At 40.4% G+C, this 26,545-nt stretch overlaps 1 protein-coding gene across 1 annotated transcript in view; it reads left to right on the top strand.

Moving 5' to 3' along the window:
* Positions 1–25,793, top strand: part of MBD2 (methyl-CpG binding domain protein 2) — a 52,354-nt gene extending 26,561 nt beyond the window's left edge. The window contains exons 4-7 of the mRNA XM_037902531.2: positions 10,612–10,702; positions 11,546–11,723; positions 19,992–20,133; positions 25,312–25,793. Coding sequence (XP_037758459.1) covers positions 10,612–10,702; positions 11,546–11,723; positions 19,992–20,121 — 399 coding nt within the window. The 3' untranslated portion in view covers positions 20,122–20,133; positions 25,312–25,793. The remainder of the gene's footprint in view (positions 1–10,611; positions 10,703–11,545; positions 11,724–19,991; positions 20,134–25,311) is intronic.
* The last annotated feature ends 752 nt before the right edge of the window (positions 25,794–26,545 follow it).

Here is a 26,545-nt window from a genome sequence, read left to right as displayed (position 1 = left end):
AATCTCCCTCTAGGTCCCTGGCTCCTTTTTTTTTTTTTCTAAGTACCTTTGTCTGGCCTCCTTTCTCTTTTTTACCTCCATCTACCTCCCTCCTCACAATAGAATTTGAAACCAGATTTTGCCAACATTCCTTCATAGCCTGACTTTTCATGTGGTGGTCTCAATGGCTTCTTTTTGTGGTACTCTTTGTGGTAGCTATCCCCTTAGCAATTCCAGTAGTTTCTTTGTCACGTGATAGCCTCAGAAGCAATCTCTCTGGTGGCTTCCTAGGTGGTGTTGCAGTGAGATTTCGGGCAGCAGCTCCTTCAGGTAGCAGATGTCTTTATGGTAGCTCCTCCATGACCTTGCAGCAGCAGCTTCCTTCTGGGGTGGGTGTTGGTAGAGTTGGGAACTCCTTTTATGAAGCAACAGACCCTAGTGGCATCTGTGGTTCTATGCTTTTAGGTGTCCTGGCAGGAGTTGCACACAAAGGATGGAGCCAGGATCATCATGACACTGCTCAGCTCTTCATGTGCCACTGGAAAGAGCTTTTAGATCACAGTTCAGGAACATCTGGAATACGTAGTTCTTGGTTCTCTATCTTACTTGCTTATCAAGAAAGAGGAATCCACACGAGGGTGTGAGAAGGTAGAGCTGCACATCCAGGGTTCCTAGATCTAGGCTGTATCCTTAGGTGGGGACTGAGTCTATTTATTGAAGACAGAAGCTTGCTGACAAACTACTCTTTTTTTTTCTCTCTCCTCCCCCCTCCCCTCACTGCTGAACTAGTGAATGCACTTTCAACTTCTATGAATTGTTTTAAAATCCTCAAACAACTTTTTTTTTCATACACTGCCACCAGTCAATCCAGAGGCACTTTGCTAAAACTATATTTGTCATCAAAGCACAGTGCTTTTGCCCACATGCTGCCAAACTTCAAGTCTGTCTCATTCACACAGTCCTCTTGTAGCTACTTCACTTTCTTCCGAAATTACTCTCATACCCAAAACCTGTTTTGGGGTCTCACTGAGGTGGCTCAAAGTAGTAAAGTTACTCCTTTGATGATTATTTTTTTCTACTTGCATTTTGTAGCATTTTGTTTCCCTTATTCCAGGCTTCATTTTCTTGTCTGTTTCGTTACATGGACCAGAAACCCTCAGTCTTCCAGTCATGGCTGCTTGTCTTACTGCTTCAGAGTTGCACTGCACTCAGCTTTGGCTGAGGTTAAGCAGTCAACCTTGGACTGCTACCCAGAATCACTCTGGATGAAAAATGTCAGAATAGCTATCAGCTTCAAGAGCAGTTTAATCAGTAAAAAGCAGAAAGCTTGTTTCCTCATCATTGCTGAAAGCTAGTATGATTTTGCCTAATGTCAGGAAACTGCACCTTCTTCCAACTACTGCTCTCTCCCTTCCCATCCAAAAGGACACCAGATGTGGTAGTACTTCATACTGTGGCAGTACTCTCTACTCCTGCCACATACTTCCTTTTGAACCTGGAGTGGGGATCCCCAGAAGAAAGAAAAATAATACAGTCCAGTGGAGACCCAAGAGCTACACCTCAAGTCAACAGGCAGTAAGTTAGCCAATCAGTTGCTTAAGTTAGTACTGCTGCCTGTTCAGTGTTTCACATCTGACTGAAGAATATTCAATGACATGGCAAACCAAAACTCCTTTCTTCCTCATGGATTTCAGTATCCGTGCCTTCTAGGTATCCGCTCTGTTTCAGTCTCCAGAGGTTACTGCTCCAAGGTGTAATCAAAAGCTGTACTATTTGTGAAGCACATGTTCTCTCATTGAAAACACAGGTCTCCTTGGTGCTAACTAGCCTGAACTTTTTGACCTCCAGTGCATGCTACAAAGCCCACCTGTTTCTTCCCCAAAAGTTTGAACACAAGTCTCACTTAGGGAATAGGGTTTTTTATGTAGTGGATATTTTGAGACTTGACCAGTTATCTGCTGGAGTTACATGAGTGTAGTGCTTTTAAATATGAGTGCCAAGAGCCTAGGGCAAGCATTTTGTTTGTATAATTCAGGATGGATTGATTTAAGTCAAAACTAGTTGAATCACTGATTTTAAAATGATTTAACTCAACAAGCAGAAAACCTTGATTTAAATAATAGATTTTAATCTTATTGTTTGTTTGTACTTTTTAGGTATTTTCCTAAAGAAAGGTTGAGTCTCATTAATTGGTAACCATTAAAACATGTTGATTTTGGAAAATCAACATAGCATTTACACTAATTTGGTGCTTCCTTTTGCTAATCAGGAGGATACAACATACACACACACACACACACACACTTCTTTAAGTAATTACATAACATATTTATTCAGATTCTTAGTTTTTACATTTTTATTATGTTAGAAAATGGTGAATGATGCATTTCTTATTAACTAGATGATTAATATTTTACTTGTGATTATTATGTCAAGCCCAATTTGGATAGAAATTCAAATTCCATTAAAATGCACAAAAACAGCATTTTAGTTTTATGCAATAAAAATATTAAGTGTTTGATAATAAAATGTTTATAAAAGCATGTTCTGCAGTTAAAACTGGTTAAAGGAAGTATTTGTAGTTAGTGAAATGAACTGATTTGTGGTCACCATGTCCTTCAGGATTTTAGAACAAGTAGATCATACTCTCTCACACCTAGATTTTATTCATAGATTGGGAAAAGGAAAACAAGCTTTCCTGCTTTCTGTTTGTTTGTTTTTTTTTAACTCCCAGTTGGTTTCTGAACTTTGAATGAATTAGTTATTGAACTGAACTAGGTGAATAAACTGAAATGAAGAAAGTATTCTCTCTGCAACTGCAGAAAAGGCTACTGCTGTCTAAAGCTGGTTTAGCACTTCAGCAAACTCTGACTCCAGGTGCTAAGCCAGTGACTTCCTCTTTTTCAGTGGTTTGACTTTCTTTGAAACTTGGCAGCAAATATGTATTGCTTATATTATTTTTTGTATTTAAATGATTTAAATAGATTATAATAAGTTGTCAATTTCAAATTTATTTTAAATAGTTTTTTAAAAAAATAAACCTGTTCAAATAAAAATCTGTTTTAAATAAAATCTGGTTTTAATTTTTACATTTTTTTTTTTTTTAATGCTGGTATAGTATGACATAAGTGCTAATCACATTTGTCTTGCCAATGTTTCAGGTTGGTGCCTTCACATTTCGTGTGGCTTTAAATAATCCATGAGAACCTCTGTACTTTTAAACATACACAGGTTGTTCATACAGTCTAACCAGAAAAAGATCCTCTACCATAGGAATTAAGGAATCAGATGATATATCCCAGCTGATGTCTTAGATCCTCCCAAAATGAAATTCCAAAAGGGGTTGACCCTCTTCTCTTCACCCACTTACCTCAGGATAATCCTGAGCAATAGATGGGCCTTGTAACATTCCCTAAGGATCACATGTGCTCACTGAAATGAGAGTTGAACTCTGAGAATCTGCAGCTAAGCAGGAAAAGTAGTACAGAATAGGATGTAGTGGCTGATCCTGAGTTGAATAATGTATTTAATTAAAACCGTTGCATGTATTTATATTATGAGCTGGGTGAATTCTTGTTGTGGTTGAGTTAAAACCTAATTCAATCTGATATTTGAACACACCCTTAATTTAAATTACTTGGAAAAGAGAGTTTCAGGGGCCACACAAAAAATAAGGCCTAATGGAGTCTGCCAAGAAACTAATATGATGTTGTCTCACAGAGAGAGAGAGAGAGAAAGAATGAGAATGAACAGTGAGAGAAAGAGGGAGTAAGCAAGAAAGTCAAGTCTGTGGGCTCAAATATGACTCTGAAAAGCTAGAAAGAGAGATTTTGCATCTTTTGGCAAAAGAGGTTTAGAGTTGTGAGCTAAAAAGCTGCTTTTTTTGTTTTTAGTTTCTCCTGCATTTGGAGAAGCAGGATTTTTTACATTCTGTGTAAATATATGATTGCATCAAACAGAATACTGGACTTCCACTTTCCAACTGGAAATGCCCCAGGGCATAGGTTCAGACTCCTCAGGTACTCAAGGGAAAAAATTGGTTGGTGCTACCGGCAGCTCCCCGATCAGCTGCTCCTGCACCTCCCACCTGCCGGCAGTCCTGCCGATCAGTGCCTCCTGCCCACCCCGGATCAGTTATTCCACGGCATGCAGGAGGCGTGAGGAGGGAGAGGGAGTGGGGCGTGCTCGGGGTAGGCCCTTGAGGGAAGGGGTGGAGTGGGTGCGGGGTCTGGGGCAGAGCTGGGGGTTGAGCACCCCCCCACAACCCTCGGCACATTAGAAAGTCAGTGCCTCTGTCCCAGGGCCTGAACTTTGACTGGCTGATCAGTGGTACCTAAGGATTATATTGTAACAATTTTCCAAAGCCATTTTCTGTTAAGATATTTTTTAAACAACTCTCAAAAACTGATAATATATACTAACGGAGCACGAGTACTCCTAAGAGCTTGTAAATGTGTGAGTTGCCTGTTCTGTTTTTCCCTTGGATTGTTGGATCGTTAACTCTAAGAAGTTGGAGAAAGAAGGGCTTCCCTGCATCCTCCATGCAGAGTTCCTGTTTCCAGCTAAACCTTTTGTGGAGACTCTAAATCATGTATTTTACTTCTTGATTTAATACAGTATTGAACAACTTCACACATTTTGTGATACCTGGTAAAATATGTCTTATTAAGCACAGACTACATACACACATAAAGTTTGACATGGTTTTAGGGGTGTCATTTTCATGACCTCTCCATGTGCAGTTTTATTTCAGAGGCTTCTGTCTGCTCGACCCCCTTTTTACAAATGGGGAACTGAGGCACAGGGAGACTAAGTGATTTGCCCAAGGTCACATGGGAACTCTGTGGCAGAGCAGGGAATTGAACCTGAGTCTCCCGTATCCCAGGCCAGTGCCCCAACCAACTGGTCCCTCTTTCTTCTCTATTAAACTGTATAGTAACTGGCGGGGGGGGAATCTAAATTTCTAACTACCAATGCAAGGAATATCAGAAAGAGAAATCATTTCTGTAGCTGTCACCATAGAAGGATTAAAGTGTAGCTTTTCAGTAATTAAGCTGCAAACTATCTTATGCTTTACATTATAATATGTAAGATTGCCCTGTCCTCTTAGGGCCCAATTTTGCACAATATAACTCCTGTAGGCAGTCTTGTTGACTTCCATGCGAGTACTTCCAATGCTAAGGGTTTGCAAGATTGAGGGTATGTCTACACTGCAGTTAAAAACCTGTGATGGGCCCATGCCAGCAGACTCAGACTTTCTGGACTTAGGCTTGTAGGCTGTTTAATTGTGGTTTAGATGTTCAGGCTTTGCCTGGAGATAGGGTTCTAGGACCCTCTGAGGTGGGAGGATCCTAGAGCCCAGGCTCTAGCCAGAGCCCAAGCATCTATATCATATTTAAGTAGCTCCTTAGCCTGAGCCCTGCAAGCCTGAGCCAGCTGATGGTGTCCAATTGCAGTGTAGACATACCCTGAGACCCTTAGTCTTTCTTTGTTCTGGACTACTTGTTCTAACTGGATGTGCAATCACTTATTAGCAAAGTGATTCCAATGCTTACATACCTTTTTAAAAGTAACACTTAATATGAGGAATGACATGGAAAAGGCCAGTGCAGTCATGTTACTCTTTAGTCATTTTGGAGCAACTGTGTAAAACAGGCCGTTTCCATTTATTGCGCTAAGGAAAACTGGCAGCTCATAACACTTTGTATTCAGTGGTTACAGTAATAGGGAGACTAATCTATCAGTGGATCTGCACAGGGATTTGGGCATTCAAATACTGAACATTACAGCACCTAACTGTTAGGTGCCTAGAAAAATCACAGGAACAACACTGTGATCCACAAAGCCAAACAAGGTGCCTAGCTTCCTATACGTAGAATAGGAAGAGATAGACACCTTAGACTGCTATCCACAGGAGGAAGCACACAAGTCACAGAGCTGCCTCAGCTAGCCAAAGGGAGATGCTGACCAGAGGCTGTGTGCTAAGCCCCACCTCTCTCTCAGAGATAGGCTCATAAGTCTGTGCTGCAGGGAGGTGCCTGTATCTGCTTAGCAATCCACAAACAAGAACCAGTCACCTGGAGTCCAGCATCTTAGATACCTAAAGCATTTCCTGCAGGAATGAGTTAAGTGCCTGCCTGACTCTACACAAAACAGGGAGCTGGTGTGTGTGGCCACCATATACTTTAAGCCCAGTGGTTAGAACTGCTCACTTGGAATGTGAGAGAGCAAGGTTCAATTCTCAGAGGGAGAGAAAGATTTGAATAGAGGTCTCCCACCTCTCAGGAGAGTGCTCTAATCACTGATAGTCTGATGTAGGCTTCCTTAATCTCTCCTGTTGAAGCTCTTCCTCTGTGGATAAACAATGAAAGAGTGATTGAAGCAGAGGGACTGTTTTCACGGTCTTGCTCTCTCTTGGCCCAGTGTCTGTTCCACTGTGAATAAATACTTCAATCATTGGGCCAGACAGAGACATGATCCAAAATTTTTCTTGGAAAAGTGAAAGAATATCAGGGAGGCAAAATTGTTTTGTTTTTTTTTAATTTTTAAAAATTATTTTAAATTATTTAAATTATTTAAAACTATTGTTTATTATGATTTGCCAAACAAAATACTTCACTTAAAAAAATCCAAATAAACTAATTGTACAAGTGCAAAGGACGTGCAAAGGATCACCAACAGAAACCTAGCAAGGAAATAAAGTTCTACCCATCCTTGCAACTGTGGCTTCACATTCCCTCATTACTTCTCCCACCAGAGAAGAAGGGTAGGTTATATCTGATGAGTCAGGAGATATGGGCTGAATTTCTGGCTCTGCCACAGATTCCTGAGTCACTTTGGGCAAGTCACTTAATCTCTTTCCTTCAATTCACTCTCTGTAAAAGAATACTTCCTTATTTCACTGGAGTGCTGGGAGAATGGCCAAAGAATGTACTCAATACTAACAGGATGAGGGACTCTATTCAGAGAAACAGTGACTCTGAAAAAGACTTGGATAATGGTGGATAATTAGCTGAACATGAGCTCCCAGTGTGAAGCTGTGGCTAACATGGCTAGTGTAGAAATACGGGAATATTGAGTCAGAGTAGGGAGATTATTTTACCTTTGTATTTGGCACTGGTGCAACAGCTACTGGAATCTTGTGTCCAGTGTTAGTGTTCACAATACAAGAAAGTTGTTGATGAATTGGAGACGCTTCAGAGAAGAGCCACGAGAATGATTAAAGTTTTGGTAAACATGCCTTTTAGCAAAAGTTTCATGGAGTTCAATCTATTTAGCTTATTAAGTAGAAGGTTAAGAGGTGACTTGGTCAGTCTACAACTGCCTATATGGGTAACCCAAATTTGATAATAGAGGGCTTTTTAATTAGCAGAAAGAGATATAACAAGATCCTATGACTGAAAGTTGAAGCTAGATAAATTCAGACTAGAAATAAGGAGCAAATTTGTAATGTTGACGGTTTATAACCATTGGAACGACTCACTAAAGATTGTGGTGGATTCTCTATCACTAGCAATCTTTCCCACTGGATGTTTTTCTAAAAGACATGATTTTAGTTCAATCCACAGCTATTGGACTTGAAGCAGAAATTAATTCAGGGAAGTCCTATGGCCTGTGATATGCAGGAGGTCAGACTAGAATGATTTATCTATTTTAGGTATTTATACAGTCCCTATCACCATAATATCTGAGTACCTCACAGTTCTTAAAGTATTTATCCACATAACATTCCTGTGAGGTAGGGAAGTACTGTTAATCTCCCTGGGCACTGGGCTTCCTACTCCAAGTTCTTCGCATATCCCTGCTCTCCAGATATCCATCCTGGAGCAACCATGTTTCTCCCAGTGCCTCCACACATCCGTATATCCCCTGTTATCTAACCTTCCTCCCTGGCACCTCATGGTCTATGTGAGGAGTAGAGAGAGTGATTTGGGGAAGCAAGCTGTTGGCATCAGAGAACAATAGTATCTGAGGGTGCATCTACCTACAAAGAAAGTCCATCACCCCAGTCTCAAGAGCCCGGGTCAATTGACTTGGGCTCACACAGCTTGGGCTGCAGGACTAACAATAGCAGTGTAGATATGCCTACTCTGACCCTCATCAGGTTTCAGAGCCAAGGCTCCAGCCCAAGCCTGAATGTCTACACTGATATTTTGAGCTCTGCAGCCTGAGCCCTGGGAGCCCACGTAAGTTGACCCAAGCTCTGAGACCCGGCGCTGCAGGTTTTTCTTTCCAGTATAGACATACCCTGTGATGTAATCTCTGTGGGTGGAGATGGAAGTTCTTGGGCCTTGAGTGTTTAGCTAGAGTAACAGGGCACAATTTTTGAAAGGAAGCATTTTAAAAAGTTTGCTTTGCAGAAATTAGTAGTTATTTTACTAAAATAACTCATTTGTCCTCAGAAGAGTTATTGTGCCAAACTGAGACTAAAATCAGTGATTAAACTGAATGAGAAGGATTTTAATTCTTTTGCACTGCTTATGCATATCTCAATGTACTCTTAGTTATAGAGTTGCTACTTACACTTTTGTAGTAACTATAACATGGATTTCTTCAGTGTTCTAGAATTTTAAAGGCATTGTCACTTTATCCGAAGAGCGGTATTGGTTCTTAGAGGAAATCTGTTACACTTCTTTGGAATACAATGTTTTAATGATACAGAGAGTGTCAAATAATACACACAAAAGACTCAGGATGCTAAATGTATACAGTTAAAAAAATAAGATGCAAGGGAAATAATCTGTCTTCAACTACCATCAAGGTAACAATATAACTTAAGGGAGGGAGCTATAACTTAAAGAGGGAATCTTTTTCACAAAAGGGTGAGACAGGAAACCCCTGGCCTGAAAATGAGGAAAAGAAAGCTTCAGCTAGAAATAAGAGTTCAGAAATTGGGGGAGAGTTCACAGGAAGAATTTTAGGATTCAGATTAAGTGTTCGTAGTTGTATGAGCAAATGAGGAGTGACGGATATCAAAGGAAACTGTTGAGTCACAGAGATGTCCAAGAACAGGTTAGAATAATCTGTCAGTGGAACTATTGTAGTCAAATAGTCCTACAATCAGCACAAGTGTTGGGTCAAACTGGATGATCCAAAGGTCTTACTCAGTTAAGATCCAATTTGTAAAACAGTCATGAATATTTTGTTGTCCAGCTGAGAGAGCAGTGGTGTTGGATGACTATCTGTAGAAAGTTAATCTCTTTTTACCTGCAACATTCAGAGTAGGTAAATTATCATTCACCCACTGGTCCAGATGTCATGATGGAACAAGCACAAGAATCCCCACAGCAATTGCTTGTCACATTTTCCTGTCAGTGCTTAAAAACAGTTGACTTTCTCGTTAAGCTTTTCCTCCCCATGGATAGTGCCCTCCATTCCTGAGAAAATGGTGTCTCTTTAATGATTCTTGTTCAGAAGTTTATTGCATTTCAATATGAACTTGATTGTTTTTTTTAATGAAGGAAGCCTGAATACATTGAGTACACTCATTAATTCCAAAGATAGGTGGTGGGTGAAGGAGGGGGAAAACCAAATGGTATAGCCACTAATCCCTTACTGTTTGTGCTCTATATCGGAGATCCCAACTAAGTGGTACATTACTAACTTGCCAAGAATGAAGTCAATGCCTAATTTTATTTAAAATGGAACTTATTCCTACTTGCTTTCAGTGTTCAGAGGTGATAGCTGTGGAGACTATATGTCCAATTGTGCAGTGCTCTATCGTAACCGGAGTGTAGGCTACTCATACATGTATAAGAAGACCACAGTGAGTGGACAGGTTGCCTCTAGCCAATTTTTTGAGAATTTTTCATTTTTTGAATGAACTTCACTAATATGGCTGGTTTAGTATTGTATTAAGAACTCAGTAGTACTGGCAGGAGGAGCCTAAGAGTATGTGTATGCTGTGTTTTTAAAACTCTCAGCAGCGAGACTCAAAGCCTGGGTCTACAGTCTTGGGCTTGTGCTACGCAATGTAGACTTTACTGGAGTGTGGGCCCTGAAGCTTAAGGAGGGGGTGGGTTTCAGAACCCAAGCTCCAGCCTAAGCCTCAACATCCATACAGCTGTTTTTAGTGCGAGCTCTGTGAGCCTGAGTCTATAGACCTGGGCTCTGAGACTCTACCGCAGATTTTAAAACGTAATGTAGACATTTCCTAAAAGTCATAACACTGGTAGATAGAAGTAGAAGGAAGGAATCTGTACCCTTCTGTGGGAGTATCTCAGGCTACTAATCCATTTTTGGTCCTGACAAACAGGTGGCAGAGGTAGAGAAAGTGGACTTAATTTGAGTTGTATTTCAGATAACTTTTTTCATTAGAAAATACTAAGGGTTTGATCCCACTCCCATGAAAGTCAGTGACAAAGCTCCTATCAGTGGATGGAATAATCAGTGGAAGAATAAACATGCCCCAGTCTTTATGTAGTAAGTGGTGTGGATATTAAAAGTGATATTATTCCTTTTTATTTAATAGGGTACAGTTGTAGGTCACCAGTTATCACTTTCCTTGTTTAAGTGTCCTACGTGTTTTAGTTGTGAATAAACTCTATGTTAATATAAACATGATTCTGTTTGTGCTATGCTTCCACATATATTTTTCTTTGCTAACAAGCAATCTCACTTTCCATCTTTCAGCTTTTCTGGGAGAAGAGGCTACAAGGCCTAAGTGCATCTGATGTAAGTGAACAAATTATAAAATCCATGGAGCTACCTAAAGGACTTCAAGGTACTGTATGCCTTTAGTAACTACGCTATGCCTAGTAAGCAGAATGTATAAAAAAAGATAGTTAGCTTTTCAAGTATTCTTAAGCTGTTACAGTATGTATCTCTGACTTTAATTTACTTTAGTAACCCTCAGATCTTGTCATGTACTTGCTGGCAGAAACACCTGTCTCCTCAAAAGGGTTTTCTCTTTTATTGAGTTACTTACTTAACTAATATAAAGAACACTTCAGAGTTGTACTCTTTTCTTGGCACAAGTGCAATTGATATGAAATACAGTAAGTTGTAGGTCACAGTTAGTAACTGTTTATTCTACCACATTGGAGACCTCTATAGAAATTTGAAAGAATTGTGAAAGACTTCACTACTACTTGCCAGCATTGGCTTCATTCCTTGTGGCACTGAAGTAAAGAGAATTGAGATACTGGTATAGATTAACGTTAAAAGCTACAAAGAGAAATTGTATTTCAAGATCAAATGTTACATTAATAAATGTACTTGAAGACAAGATAATTGCTGGAGAAGGAACCCAGATCATTAAATTGGTTGACCTTTGAGGAAACTGTAGCCAATTTGTAAGTTAGCACTTTACAAATAGCAAATATAGAAGATATTTGGTGGTTTTTACTATATGTTAAAATTGCATTAACAGGGTTTCAAAGTCATTTGTATTTCATAGTCATCATTGCCATTAGATATGTTGTCTTAAAGTGTATGCTCATACATCTGGATGACATCTTATACATAGTTGTCTTGCAAACAGGAGAATGTCTGCCATTTAAAGTCATACATACCATGTGTACAGTAAGACATAAATAAATTAATTGTGTTGTAATTTACATTTTAGGAGTTGGACCAGGCAACAATGATGAGACCCTCCTATCTGCTGTCGCCAGTGCTTTGCACACCAGTTCTGCACCTATCACAGGGCAACTCTCTGCTGCAGTGGAAAAGAACCCAGCAGTGTGGCTCAATACATCTCAGCCCCTTTGCAAAGCATTCATTGTTACAGATGAGGACATTAGGTAAGGGAGTTGAGACATGAAATTTTCAGTAAAATGTGCATTTTCATATCCTGAGCTTGCTCTTCATCTCTAATGAAAAACCAGAGCATATTCCAAAACATTAAACAGAATCATGTACTTTCCCATTGGAACTTGTTAAGTGTATCTGTTAAACTGCAGAATAAAATGGTTGCTTCCTAAATATATTTGCATTTAACAGAATAAAAAAAAATACTCTTATGGCTAGAGTGCTAGCCTGAGCCTTGGAAGACCTGGATTCAAATCCCTATTCTGCCACAGACTTCCTCTGTGATGCTGGACAAGTCATTTTGTCACGCAATGCCTCAGTCACCGATCTGTTAAGTAGGGATAATAGCACTTCCCTACCAGAAAACTATGAGGCATTCAGATACAATGGAAATGGGGGCCCCAAATAAGTACCTTGGGTAGATTTTTGTTGATAAATTTGTTTGTAAAACATGAATACCCATTTTTCTATATGGTTTTTGAGCCACAAAGAATCTGAGCTCTATTTTAGCCACCATTTAGCTTTTTGCAATATATAAAGTAGGCAGGACTGGAAAAGCTGGAGTCTGGGTCCTTTTGCTGACAAGCTCTTCACCTTGTAGCCTTGCACTCCAATTTTTCTAATTGACAGAGCTGGGAATCGAATCCAAGAGTTTTGGCTCCCAGTTTTGTGCTCTAACCACTTTAAGCATTTCAACTCCTGGAATTCTGAACATTTCTTCCAGCAGTTAAGATGTCTCCTGAATACTGTTGAATAGGGTAGTATAAAACGGATTTCTTTTTTAGGAGTGATTCATTAATGATTAATTATTCTATTCACTGTCATGCTTTTAATTTCCAAAACAGTGAACAAATATTACATTCATATAATCTGAATGTGATGTTATTGCCTTTGTTCTATAGATCAGAAAACTGAGTTAGAGAGACTAAATGACATGCTGAAGTCCTCCCAGGGAGCTGGATTCAAAGCCAGCATGGGGCACTGGAGTTCCTGACTTTCAGTCCATGGTCCAGAGCTCTAGACCATGTTGTTTGATTTATTTTTTTTTCCCCTTAAAGGAACATCAACTTAAAAAATAAGACTTCTGTCTGAAAATATTTTACCTGTTATTGTTACAATTACAGCATTTTATTCATAGTAGGGCAGCTTTTCCTGTATTGACAGTGTGTGAGGTGTGGTTTTTTCAGCTTAACAAAGGAGAAGATACACTTCTTAGAAAATTATAAATCACAACAGCTGGCCATGAGGACTGAGGGCAGCGGCAAGTGTAGTAATTGAAATTACTTGTAACTCAGCGGTGGCCCTTTTGACTGTTCACTAGCAAGCACAGAATGCTTGCCTGCCCATTTGTGTAGGAGTATTTTAACTAACCTTTATTACTGCCAGAAATGAAAAGCAAACTTCACACAAAGACCATTTATGAAACTAAAACAGTGTAAAAGGTAGCATCCTAATATAGCCTATCTGTTATAACACTGCAAAAAAAGGTGGTAATTCTAAAAAACACTAATTGCATTGAAAAATTAAGGGATGAAGAGAAAAAGCTTTGGTCACACCTGGTCAGAGGCAAGTAATGGCTATGAATTTTGAAGACCAAGCATAACAGCTACCTCCACAGAGTAAAATTATTGCCAGTTTGAGCCTTGGGTAACTCTTTATTAGGATAATTACCACCATTACAAATTTATTAGAGGCTACTTACCAGGTATTAGAGCCGACAGAAATTGTAAACACTTGCCTAGAAGTGGAATATCCGTCCCTATTGTATGTTAGGATGAAGAATATACTGCTTTGTGTGTTTGGGATGGGGTGAGGGTTGTAAATCAAAAACTGGTCTCAAATGAAAAGGCACTAATTTTGTGGGACATATTTTGTGCTTCTGCTATAACAGCAGCTAACTGCTATTTCTAGAGCTGTGTACATTTTTGCTGACAGAACAAATACAGCAGTGCTGTTACATAAACAAGAAAGTAAATCAAATGGAGCCGTATTGGCCTTCACAGTATGGAAAAAGTGAGGGGGGAAATCATAGGTGGAAGTTCAAACAACACTGTAGTTTGGTTATGTACAGTTATTTGGACCAGCATTTGCCTAAAAGAACACTTTATTTTGTGTTCTCCTCTGTATCTATGGAACAAAGTGTATAAATGTAAAAATCATGCTAGGCCCATTGTATAAAAAGCTAGATAGTTGATTGTACAAGAAAACAAAACAATCTGTTTAAAGTATGTTCAGAGTTTGAAACTGTTGATCTTGGATTGCCGTTATTTAGGCGTGACATGGTTTCTTGCCGTAGCATTTTTGCTACAGTTAAAACTAGTATAACCTAATTGTAATTTGATTTTTGGAGAGTTTGGCTTCTTCATATTCCCCCAGCCATTCACATTCTTACAGTTTATGTTCTTCAGTGTAATACTTTCCTACCTCCTCTGCCCACCACATACATATACAAGTAGCCGTGTTGTGTGGTTCTAGTTAAGAAAAATAGCCACCAGAACATATGTTCAGTGACCTGTGTGTCCTGTCTTGATCCACAAAAGCTCCTAGGGTGAAATTCTGGCTCCACTGAAGTCAATGGCAAAACTCCCTTTGACTTCAGTAGAGCCAGTATTTTGCCTTCAACATGTACTCTATTATTATTTATTTTTTTTAAAGATGAATTCATTGAAACTGGGAAAGGTATTTATTTTAAAACAGGCAACCTTATATTTTATTTGCTCCAAAGAGAGAAATGCAGCCATATTCGAAACTCAATCCAAAATCCTTAAATTAAAAACAAAGTATCACTTACAAAAGCATTTCATAATAGTTATCTAACATCTTTAGTATTCAGGACTAAACATTTTTCAGCTTCACTAGGAAACTTGCAGCAAGAATGTCAAATAACCTAGAGTCAGGGTTTTTACTTTTTCTTCCTAGTGGAAGAGAGGTTTAATTATGAATAATTACAAGCTGCTTATGTGTAATTAATATTTTGTATAACTACCAGCAGAGGGCACTTTTGCATTGCTGTTCTGCTTTTCCATCGGTAGAAAGTACTGATTTTTAAGAAAAAGGCTAAAGAATCTTACTTTGGTCGTTTAAGTCTGTAATTTCCATAAAAGTTTTAATACATTGGTTTTGAATCCCTGCACTGCTGCTGCGTTGCTCACCTGTAAGTGCTCGATAAGTGTTAAGTCAGCAACTTTATTGTATAACTGATGAACACAAATCTCATGGCTTTCAAACTATTTGATTAAATTAACAAGCTCTTTGCCATTCCTTGCGATTAAGTCAAGTTGAATCTGTAACTTTCCTGAATGGTTCAACAGACGTTTCAGCTCCGTTAACACTTCTGTGTTTGGCGTATTTTTCATTTGCTCCTCCACAAAACTGAAGTAAAAAGTAATGTACTGTGCATGGTGTTTAGTAGCAGCATACCAGCTTCCCCATCTTCGCTCACCTGGGCTAAGAGGCAATTTTATAGGAAGATTGGAACCCACAGCCTGGACTGTGATTTGCACATTGCTCTTTAAAACACAATTTTCTGCTCAGACAATGTTTAAAACCTTTTTGACTGTTGCCTATTAGCTTGTCAATATCTAGTATGGGATAACATGGTTTTGGTAATTAAATATTCATGGTAAATAGGCCCAATGGCCTGTAATGGGATATTCGATGGGGTGGGATCTGAGTTACCCAGGAAAGAATTTTCCGTAGTATCTGGCTGGTGAATCTTGCCCATATGCTCAGGGTTTAGCTGATCGCCATATTTGGGGGCGGGAAGGAATTTTCCTCCAGGGCAGATTGGAAGAGGCCCTGGAGGTTTTTCGTCTTCCTCTATAGCATGGGGCACGGGTCACTTGCTGGAGGATTCTCTGCTCCTTGAAGTCTTTAAACCACGATTTGAGGACTTCAATAGCTCAGACATTGGTGAGAGGTTTTTCGCAGGAGTGGTGGGTGAAATTCTGTGGCCTGCATTGTGCAGGAGGTCAGACTAGATGATCATAATGGTCCCTTCTGACCTAAATATCTATAAATCTATGAATCTAGTAAATTGGGCCTCCAGATATCACCAGCATTACAGGTAAGATGAACTGAGTTAGGCATTAATCTCTGAAGCAGTTGATTATAGGATGCGTTATCAGAGATAAATGCACTGATACCATCAAAATCCACCCCAAAGGTATTCAAGCACTTGCAATAGTTTATGCAATGATGTTGTAATTAACAGACTGTAGGTAAATTGGATCAGCGAGGACAGCTTTCAGTTCCAAGTCAGATGTGTCTTCACCATTTAGGCCTTGCAAAACAAACAAAATATGTAACACAACTGATCTCGGGTACTAGTTAATAGGTCAGTGGCCAAGGACAAGCATCTAGACTGCTTCACCAATTCCATAATCTCCTGCTTGTGACACTTTAGGTCACAGCTGAGTTGATGAAGGAATTTTTCCATCATTTGCTACATTCTGTCTGAAAAATTCCCATAGGTTTTGGTTGTCCAGTTTTTTAAGAGGGATATTTGTGCAAATAAACACCTCTGTTAGTCAAAGTAGGAAGTTACATGTTTCTGGGTTTTCAGTGGAATTTTGAAACAAGAAAGTCAACATTTTTTTTTCCTTCTCAAGTAAAGCATTCGCTTCACTTCGGGTTTGTGCCTTTCTCTTTTGGCAAATGCCTGACAAGACACTGTTTGTCATCTACAGTAGGTACAGAAGAGCTGACCTGCATCAGAGTATAAAACTCTTGGTTGATACTGCTTCACATGATCTGTGCAGACCCCCTTGCCTCCAGCCAGCTCCGCACCCCCTGACCTGCCCGCAGCCAGCCCTGCACCCCCTGCCTCCAGCTAGCCGTGCCCCATGCCCCTGTCTGCAGCTGGCCTCACGTCCACTGGTGCCGTGCAGTTCCCAGGACAGTAACCCTGCACACCTGCTTCAATGAGGGGGCAGGGAGCAGCTGGGACCCACACATGTGCACACCCTAGGGTGACCAGACAGCAAGTGTGAAAAATCAGGACAGGGGGTGGGGGGTAATAGGACCCTATATAAGAAAAAGACCTCAAAATCAGGACTGTCCCTATAAAATCGGGACATCTGGTCACCCTAGCACACCCCCAGGGAGTGGCGGGGACCCACACATGTGAAACGGAGGTCATTTCTAGTTCAGGCCCATCTTTTTAAAAAAAGAACTTTAGGCAGGGTTAACATACATCTGTATTTTCCCGGACGGGTCAGGCTTTTTGGTTCTTAAATCGCCGTCCGGGAGGAATTTTTAAATTTTAAAATATTTAAATTTTAAAAAATTCCTCCCGGGAAAATACAGACGTATGGTAACCCTGTTGGTACAAAAAATACATACTGGGGCACATCCCTTAAATAAGAATTTTTTATAGGAAACTGGTTGTTAAGATTTTGGCAGCTCATCACTGAGTAGCACCCTACTGTAGGCGCTACCTACAGCAGTGGAAGGGATTTTTCCATCGCTGTAGGTAACCCACCTTTCCAAGTAGAGGGATTCTTCTGTTGACTAACTGTATCTACACCAGGGGATACGTAGGCATAGCTACGGCACTCAGGGATGTGAATTTTTCACAACCTTGGGCACCGCAGCTGTGCTGATCTAATTTTTATGTGTAGACCAGGCCTGAGTCAACGTGCTAGAGAGAAGTAAGAAAATTAGAGTAAAAAGACAGTTTTGCCTCTGCTTTTACATCAGCTTTTCTACTGACCTCTGCTGCTTTGTTTTGTTCTCCTCTTGCTCTCTGTGGAAGAGAGGGACGTACTTTGGGATTGCATCTGTTCAGCTGAGCAGTGCCAGTGACATCCTCACAGGTCTCCTGCTTCCATCTTTGCTTGAGGCAGATTTCTTAGTATCTTTGCCGCCACCGCAAATGGAAACAAAGGCACTGGATCCTCTGTGTATCCATCTAGCACACATTTCTTACAGTCCAGATTGGCTTCAACCTTTGACCAGCTCTAGTGATTTAGGTATACATTTTTTGTGCAAATGCTTTCCTGCTGAAAAATATGATCTTGTCAAAACTGAAAGTTTTCCCAGAAAAACGTCAGTTCTGATGCAAAATTAGTTTTTTCTTGTGGAGAAACTTCAAAAAGAATTTTTTGTTTCAGACAAACACTTTGGAATGTAAATGAGAAATTTCTTTCATTTTGACTTAAACTGTCATTTTCAATTTGAAAAAACAAATCAAAACAAAGTGACATTTTGATTTTAGTGTCAGTTTGAAACTAAAAATTCTTGTTTTGAATCTGTTCAAAAGTTCCCATGGGAAAATGAAAAATTTTCACATAAGAAATTTTGACTGGAAAATGTGGGGAGAAAATAGAGAAAAATACAGTCTTCAGTGATCAGAACTACTCAAGTGAGAACACTTCCTAGGTGTGGCTGTGGTTATAAGGCATAGAGTGCCATCATCAGAGGATCTGGACATACACTGGACTCTGAATGATTCTGCTCCAATTTATATCAGTGAAAATCTGAAGGAAATGGAACTACACCAATGTAAAACTAATGTAAGAGAAAAATTTTAGGTCCATTGCCTAACTGGCTATATCTCTTGAATTTCCTGACCTATACTTTGGAGAGCGAGTTCATATTGCCTGCACCTTGCTTAAAAATAAATCACATTAATTAGCATTGTTACTGTACCCAACACTGCTAAAGTCCAACCTAATGTGATGTGCTGAGCAGAAAGATATTTAATCAAGTTTTAACAAGACCTTCTTTCACCCACAATGTGAACTTGACATAAAACATGAAATGAAGCTTACTGCATCTCAAACTTTTCTAACATTGTATCCATATGCAGGTTGTGGCTTAATAAAGTACCTAGGTTAATGCAGAGTGAGATCTTCATGCCAGGGTCAGAGCAGCATAAAGGGTCTTAAAAGCCCCATATGTATCCAGGGAAAGAATCCCCTGGTTCAGGCACTGCAGAAGACAGACAAAAGACTGCCTTCTGAGTAACCCCTCACAAAGTAATGGTGGGGCTGAGTCCAGGAGGGGTATGGTAGGGGTGGGGACGCAGCACTGAAGCCCGTAGGGCAATATAGAGAGGTTTCTGTAACTTAGACCCCCAGACTATCTAATTTATGCTGGGGGCTCCTTCAGCCTCCAGGAGCAGCCCAGGATCAGAAGGGGGCAGACACTTTAGTGTCACCCTCCCCTGGGCTAAGAGTTCTATGCTGTGGCTCTAAGAGATCTGTTTAAATTGGGTTTTGTAACATTCTCTTAAAATTTGAAAAACTCTACTAGGCACAGGACAGAATTTCATCTAGTTTGTTTTAAAATACTTATTTTTAATAGATGTAAGTTGTCTGTGTATTTGGTGGCTTGTTTTCTTTTTCTTAAAAGAAACTGAAATTAACAGAGTTGTCTGTTTAGCAGCTTCTTCCGTAGCATCAAACCGCTTTTCGAACTAACATTTTTATCTGAAGTCAGAATAGAACTTGGAATAGTTTCAATTAGAGACAATGTCCAGATAAAAACTGTACTTTTAAAATTTTGCCTGTTGTACTAGCACTTCAATTTATTCAGTTCTGATAATATAAAATTTTTAAAAGTCACTGTACTGTTTTGTTACATTATACTTAGGTTGAATAATTAAACAAGACCAATATATTTTATGGGGTTTGGTAAACTAGTGGCTGTTTAAAAATGTTCTCAGGTGTGGAGTGACATTTAGAACCTAGAGGAATTTTTCCATCAAACTATAACTCTCTAAATTAGAGTTCACATTTATGGACTAAAAGTTTGAACTGTCATCTCAGAAAACATGATTTCTGTAGTGCTTTTAACATCTACTTTAGAAACGAATACTTGGAAGGTGTTCTTTTACACTTGCTGTACATACTGATAAAACCTCAGAAAAAAAATGTAGTCTGGCATTGCACTTACAGTTCTTTCCTCTGTTCCATATTGTGATACAGGAGGTTGTGTATTATTGTGTGACAACCGATGAGCCCTGAGAACTTATGCAATTATGTTTTTGAGTGATGGCTCTGTGAGAGCTAAATTGGTGGCTGAATATTTACAGTACACAAAAAAAATCCAAAATATCCTTTTACCTGATGCTGTGAAAAGTCAGTTTTGTAGTAGGATTCATGACTTCAGCTTTAAAATGTTTCTGTTTAGACTAAAAACCAAGTCTTGCAAACCCTTTCTTATGAGTGAAGGTTAGGCAAATGTTATAGTTCTATGTTAATATACACACCGGATTGCTATTGTTTCAAATGTTTGTCGCTCTGTTTTTGAAACAGAAAACAGGAAGAGCGGGTGCAACAGGTGCGTAAAAAACTGGAGGAGGCACTTATGGCAGACATCTTGTCGCGGGCTGCTGATACAACAAAAGATACGGATGTGGAAATGGACAATGGAGATGATGCATAAGAAAAGGATCAGGTAAAGCCAGAACTCCAGGTGGTTTTTCTGTGAGATAGGAAAACTTTGTAGTTATTAGCAGTGTTGATCTTAACAGCTGTTCATCTTAACACTGTTACTGAGTCACCCAATGGGCACTTACATCTCACTCAAAAGTCGAGCCCTGTTTTGTCCCATACAAGTATCAAGGAACATACATTGTGGCTGACAAAATACTAAATTGCTATCTCTGCATGCATGCTAAAACACAGAATATCAGAAATATGCTGTCCAGGATACCAGTGCAACAGAAGAAGAAAACATGACTCTTTGGCCCAGTCCTGAAAACCCTTACTCAAGCGAATAGTCTGTTTGAATAGAAAGTGGGTATTGATGCAAAACAGTGGTCAAATTCTACAACATTAACATCTAAGAAGGCTTCAAACTTATTTTTGAACATTCTACAAAAATTAATGATTTCTCCATTTTTTTTCTTTTTTTTTTTTTTTTGTGAAAATTGCTTGAGTTCATAATTTCCTCCTCCTTAGATTTCATTTGTCCCTAACCATTATCTGATGTACAGAATTTGCAGAACTACAAAGTGCTTACATTTCATCCAGTTCTATTTTTTTTTCTTTTATAAAAATGTATTTGGTGTTTTTTCTAAAATAACTTCCCATGCCACAGGACAAAAGGGTTCTAATTCTTTCACTCAGTGATGGTATATAATGTATAGAATCACAGAAATGTAGGTCTAGAAGGGACTTGGTGAGGTCATCTAGTCCATCCCACTGTGCTGAGGCAGGACCAAGTATATCTAAACCCTCCCTGACAGGTGTTTGTCTAACCTGTTCTTAAAAATCTCAGATGACAGGGATTCCATGACCTCTCCTGGTAACCTATTCCAGATCTTAAATATCCTCATAGTTAGGTTAGATATTAGGGAAAATTTTCTAAATCTCCCTTGCTGCAGATTAAGCCAATTTCTTCTAGTCCTACATTCAGTAGACATGGAGAATAATTGATCACTGTCTGTTTTATAACAGCTTATACATGTTTGAAGACTGTTATCAGGTCCCCCTAGAGCACGGGTGGGCAAACTTATTGGTCCGAGGGTCACATCTGGGTGGGGAAATTGCATGCAGGGCTGGGGCAGTGGTTTGGGGTGCGGGAGGGAGTGTGGGGTGTGGGAGGAGGTACGGTGTGCAGGAAGGGGCTCAGGGCAAGGGGTTGGGGCAGAGGAGGGGTGCGGGATGTATGAAAGGGGTTGGGTGCAGGAAGGGTGCGAGGTGCGGCAGGGAGTTGGGGTGCAGGAGGGGTGTGGGGTGCAGCAGGAGGTGCAGGAGGGGTGTGGGGTACAGGAGGGGTGTGGGATGCAGGCAGAGGGCTCAGGGCAGGGAGTTGGGGTGCAGGAGGGGTTCGGGCTCCAGCCCGGTGCCGCTTACCTAGAGCGGCTCCGGGATGGCAGCGGCGCACACTGGGACCAGGGCAGGCTCCCTGTCTGCCTGCCCTGGCCCCGCGCCACGCCGCTCCCGGAAACGGCAGCACCACATCCCTGTGGCCTCTGGTGGAGAGGGGGCACAGGGCTCCGCATGCTGCCCTTGCCGCACTTCCAGGTACCTCCCCCGAAGCTCCCATTGGACGCAATTCCCCATTCCCAGCCAATGGGAGCTGTGGGGGGTGGTGCTTGGAGGTGAGGGCAACACACGGAGCCCTCTGCCCCCCCACCAGGGGCCAACCGGCCATTTCTGAGAGTGGTGTGGGGCTCGCAGTGCCACGGGGGTAACAATCCTGCAGGTCGGATCCAGAGCCCTGAGGGGCCGGATCCGGTCCATGGGCCATAGTTTGCCCACCCCTGCCCTAGAGGAAACAAGACCTACAGGAAATAGTAAACCAGAGATGTGACCAGCTAAGCAGGCATAGCTATGAAATTGAACACAATTAAGACTGATATTGTGTGGGTTAATAGAGACAGTACAGGGAAAGTGGATGTAAATATTAACAGAGGACAATTAAACCAGGCTGACCAGTTAAAGTGCCATGGTGGCTGGTTTATGGAAGACAGCAAGCTTGAACGTTGAGATACAGTCCAGACTGGGCAGTGCTGGAAGAGTGGAATAACATCTCAGGTGTTATTTATGACAAGCATATGCCACTGAAACTGGAAGCCTAACAGTATAGAACAATGATGTGCCCCCACAGTGCTGTGTGATGCAGAACCATGGCAGTAAAGAGATGGCAGGTTCAACGCCTGCAGGTATTTTGAGATGAGATGTCTCTATGCTATAAAAAGAGCTACACAAAGAGAAAGATTTCAAAATGAAAGCATTAGGAGGGAAGTCAAAGTCTGTGATATGGCTGACAAAATTCAGCAAGCACAACTTTGCTGTTCAGACACACCAGATCCTCTTCTTTCATCCTCTGTATAAGTGGTAGGAGAGGGTAGTAGGAAAGAGACCCTGAGGAAAGCCAAGGAAGCATTGGATGGATTGCATCAAAGATGATGGTAAGCAGGTAGACCGTAGTGCTGTCTCGGACAAGTGAAGATGGCAGATGCTTGTATGAGGACCTAACCCCACGTGATGGGATAAAGGGAAGAAGAAGAAATCGGGTCCCCCCTCAGTGAACTTTTCTCAAGACTAAATGTGCCCAGTTTTTTTTAGCCATTCCTCATAGGTAGGGCCCTACCAAATTCACAGCCATGAAAAACGCGTCACAGTCCTTGAAATCTGGTCTCCCCCTGTGAAATCTGGTCTTTTGGGTGCTTTTACCCTATACTATACAGATTTCATGGGGAAGACAAGCATTTCTCAAACTGGGGGTTCTGACCCAAAAGGGAGTTGCAGGAGGTGGTCGCAAGGTTATTTTAGGGAGTTCGTGGTATTGCCACCCGTCCTTCTGCGCTGCCTTCAGAGCTGGGCTGCCAGAGAGCGGCAGGTGTTGGCCGGGATCCCAGCTTTGAAGGCTGCGCCGTGCCAACAGCCGTGCAGAAGGAAGGGTGGCAATACCACACCATGCCACCCTTCCTTCTGCTCTGCTGCCTTCTGAGCTGGGCAGCTGGAGAATGACGGCTGCTGACTGAGGGCCCAGCTCGGCAGGCAGCAGTGCAGAAGGAAGGGTGGCAATACCACACCAGGCCATCCTTACTTCTGCTCTGCTGCCTTCTGAGCTGGGCAGGTGGAGAGTGGCGGCTGCTGACTGAGGGCCCAGCTCTGCAGGCAGCAGTGCAGAAGGAAGGGTGGCAATACCACACCAGGCCATCCTTACTTCTGCGCTGCTGCTGGTGGCGGCTCTGCCTTCAGAGCTGGGATCCAGCCAGCAGTCGCCGCTCTTCAGCTGCCCTGCTCTGAATGCAGTGCTGCTGCCATCAGCAGCGCAGAAGTAAGGTTAGCAGTACCGCAACCTCCCCTACGATAAACTTGTGACTCCCCCCACAACTCCTTTTTGGATCTGGAGCCCTACAATTACGACAACATGAAATTTCAGCTTTAAATAGCTGAAATGGTTAAATTTATGATTTTTTAAATCCTATGACTGTGAAATTGACCAAAATGGACCATGAATTTGGTAGGGCCCTACTCATAGGTCAGGTTTTCTAGACCTTTTATCACTTTTGTTGCTCTCCTCAGGACTTTCTCCAGTTTGTCCACATCTTTCGTCAAGTGTGGCATCCACAACTGGATACCTCACTGAGGACTCACCAGTGCCAAGCAGAACGTTACTCTTACTTCCCGAGTCTTACATACATCCCAGAGAGATATTAGCCTTGTTGGTGACTGCATCACACTGTTGGCTCACGTTCAATTTGTGATCAGTTATAACCCTGAGATTCTTTTCTGCAGTACTACTGCCTAGCCAGTTATTCCCCATTTTGTATTTGTGCATTTTTGATTTAGCTAACATTTAACTCTTTGAGGGCAACCACATTGCTCTCCTGAACATTCACAACTTCCACTGAAGCCAACTGGAGTTGGGTACATATTAAAGGTTCTCAGACTTTAGATTTTTTTTTTAAAAAAGTCCTGAAATAGTAGAAACATGCAATATAATAAAATACTTAAGTAAAAATCATCCTAGTGCAGAAAGTGCTATTCTAAGCCCAGTGAACCACTTACTACTGCACAAGAGTGAATTTAGTCCTTTGTACTGAGTGAGATTACTGACTTTTCTAAAATATATAAAGCTACACTTTTGATTTTTTTTGGGGGGGGGAGGAGAAATAGATGGGCTAGGTATGAAATTATTTTTGTTCAATTTAAATGAATTACTATGATCATACTTTTCATCCTTTGCTTAGTTCTACTCAAATCACCTCTTCTAACAAATTTTATAAATATTTTTGTAAGCACTCAGATACTTCTCTAACTTTAGCATTCTTTTATTTGCGAAACGTCAAAGTTATGGAGTCAAGAAACATAAGTCAGAAGTATGAAATTTTTGTCTAACAAATAATTATTTTGAAATGGATATTAATGAGGTTATAATATAGACCTGTTGTGTTTTATAATGATTATCCTTATTTTTATTGGATAATTCTGCAGAAATTTGACTTATTTAAACTTAATAATAGACCTTTTTGTAGTTCCATGAAAAATGGATTTGTGATATATACATAGCCGGCATGCTATCTTTCTATTCTGTTTTCTTCTAACAGCCATTTTAACTGCACGCTTAAGTAGGATTTTTGAATAAGTGATCAGTTTGTGTATATAGTTGGTGGGTTAAAAACTTTAAACTGGAAGAAAATGTGTTATTGAGATGAACTTTTATATATTATGTAATATATATAAAATGGAAGCTATTTATCAAAAAAATGAAAAATTAGGTTAAGGAGCAATGTAACTAAATGCCATAGAAATGCAGGTCACATTTAAGGGTATATTTGTAAATAGTTTGTAAAGGGTTAGATGTTATAAATATATTATATATGTGAGTAAAGTTAGATGGTTATAAGCGCATCAGTTTAAAGTGTTTATAGATGGTTGCAAGTAACTTACTGACCTGTTGGACTCTTAACAGTTGGTTAACCATTTATTAAAACATCAACTATTTATTAGCCTTTTGTCAACTATTTCTAAGTGGGCCCTTAATGTGAAATGTGACTGAAACACAGCTATATGTTTCAACAAAGTTATTCTTATTTATATTGTGATCAACCTATCATTTCTCCAAAGAAATACTTCTGCTTTTGATTTGTTTACCCCTCTCTCTAACTTACAGGTACTTTCACTGACTTGTCCCAGGAGGAATTTCCTAAAAAAAACAGAGGCACTTTCTCCTTCGGTCTTTCATTGTAAGAAGAAATGGACCCATGCACATTTATATAGCTTTCTAATAGCATTAAAACCAATGCCTTTTTAGACTCCTATTTTTGATGTATATATCTTATTTGAAAAGCAAACTTTATTTTGTGTCCTACGACTTAAAATAGTCTTTTTTAAAATATCAAACTGTACCCTTAAACTAAAGCTGAGCTTTTGACGCTAGGTTGCAAACCTACTGGAATTATATTGCCTGTACTTAATATTTGTTTTTCCTGTGGTTTATAATAATGATGGATCAGGAGAACAAGGATGGATCAGGAGAATTAAAGATTATTGTGACTCAATGTATATAAACAGATTTTTATACTGCTGTTGAGTGAAAACACCTGTACATTCTTCCATCATCACTGTAAAGATAAATAAATGATTATATTCAGAGCGACTGAAAATTGTTCTGTTATGGGGTAGAGCAAGCAACGAATTTGTGTCCCTGCTCCCAGTTCCAGTGTCTATTGCCTCCTTGTTCTCTCAGCTGAGATTGGTAGGCTGGGGAGAGGCATATATGTCCATATATGCTTTTGTTGCCCAAAGCAGGGCCTGGGGGAAATTTGTCTGAACTTAACAGCAGCTGCTGGATTTTCACGTGAAAGCAAATACAGCTAAAGTACAACAGACTACATTTCTTCTGAGAAAGAATAGAAAAAATAAGTAGGCAACATGGCTTCACGAGGTCCTGCTTTGAAAGGACAGAGGTTAAATATAAACTGTAATGGCAAAGGGTGAGCAGTAACAACATCCTCAATGCAATACAAAATACACCAGGTGTCACAGTGCCTGACCTACAATATTTACAATCTAAGTAGACAAATTGCAAGGACTTCTAATGATAGATGTAACGGCGTTCCTTACTTAAGTGGATTAACTTTGGGAACTTTGTCTTGGTTCTGATGAATCAATTCAAGGGAATGGGTTCCTCCCTGCCCCTCCTTCCCTCTTGACTAAGCTGCCTGAAGAAAGCCAGAGCTGTTTGAAGGTCAACTGCCTCCTCGCTTCCCTGGCTTCCTTATAGCTGTCTGCTGGCAACTGCCACACACCTGTTGTTCAAGCTGGGAGAGTTATTTTACATGAATCCGATGAAGTGAGCTGTAGCTCACGAAAGCGAAAGCTCATGCTCAAATAAATTGGTTAGT

This window comes from Chelonia mydas, chromosome 5, assembly GCF_015237465.2.
Source record: "Chelonia mydas isolate rCheMyd1 chromosome 5, rCheMyd1.pri.v2, whole genome shotgun sequence".
Taxonomy (NCBI): domain Eukaryota; kingdom Metazoa; phylum Chordata; order Testudines; family Cheloniidae; genus Chelonia; species Chelonia mydas.
This window is presented reverse-complemented; position numbering and strand designations above follow the sequence as displayed.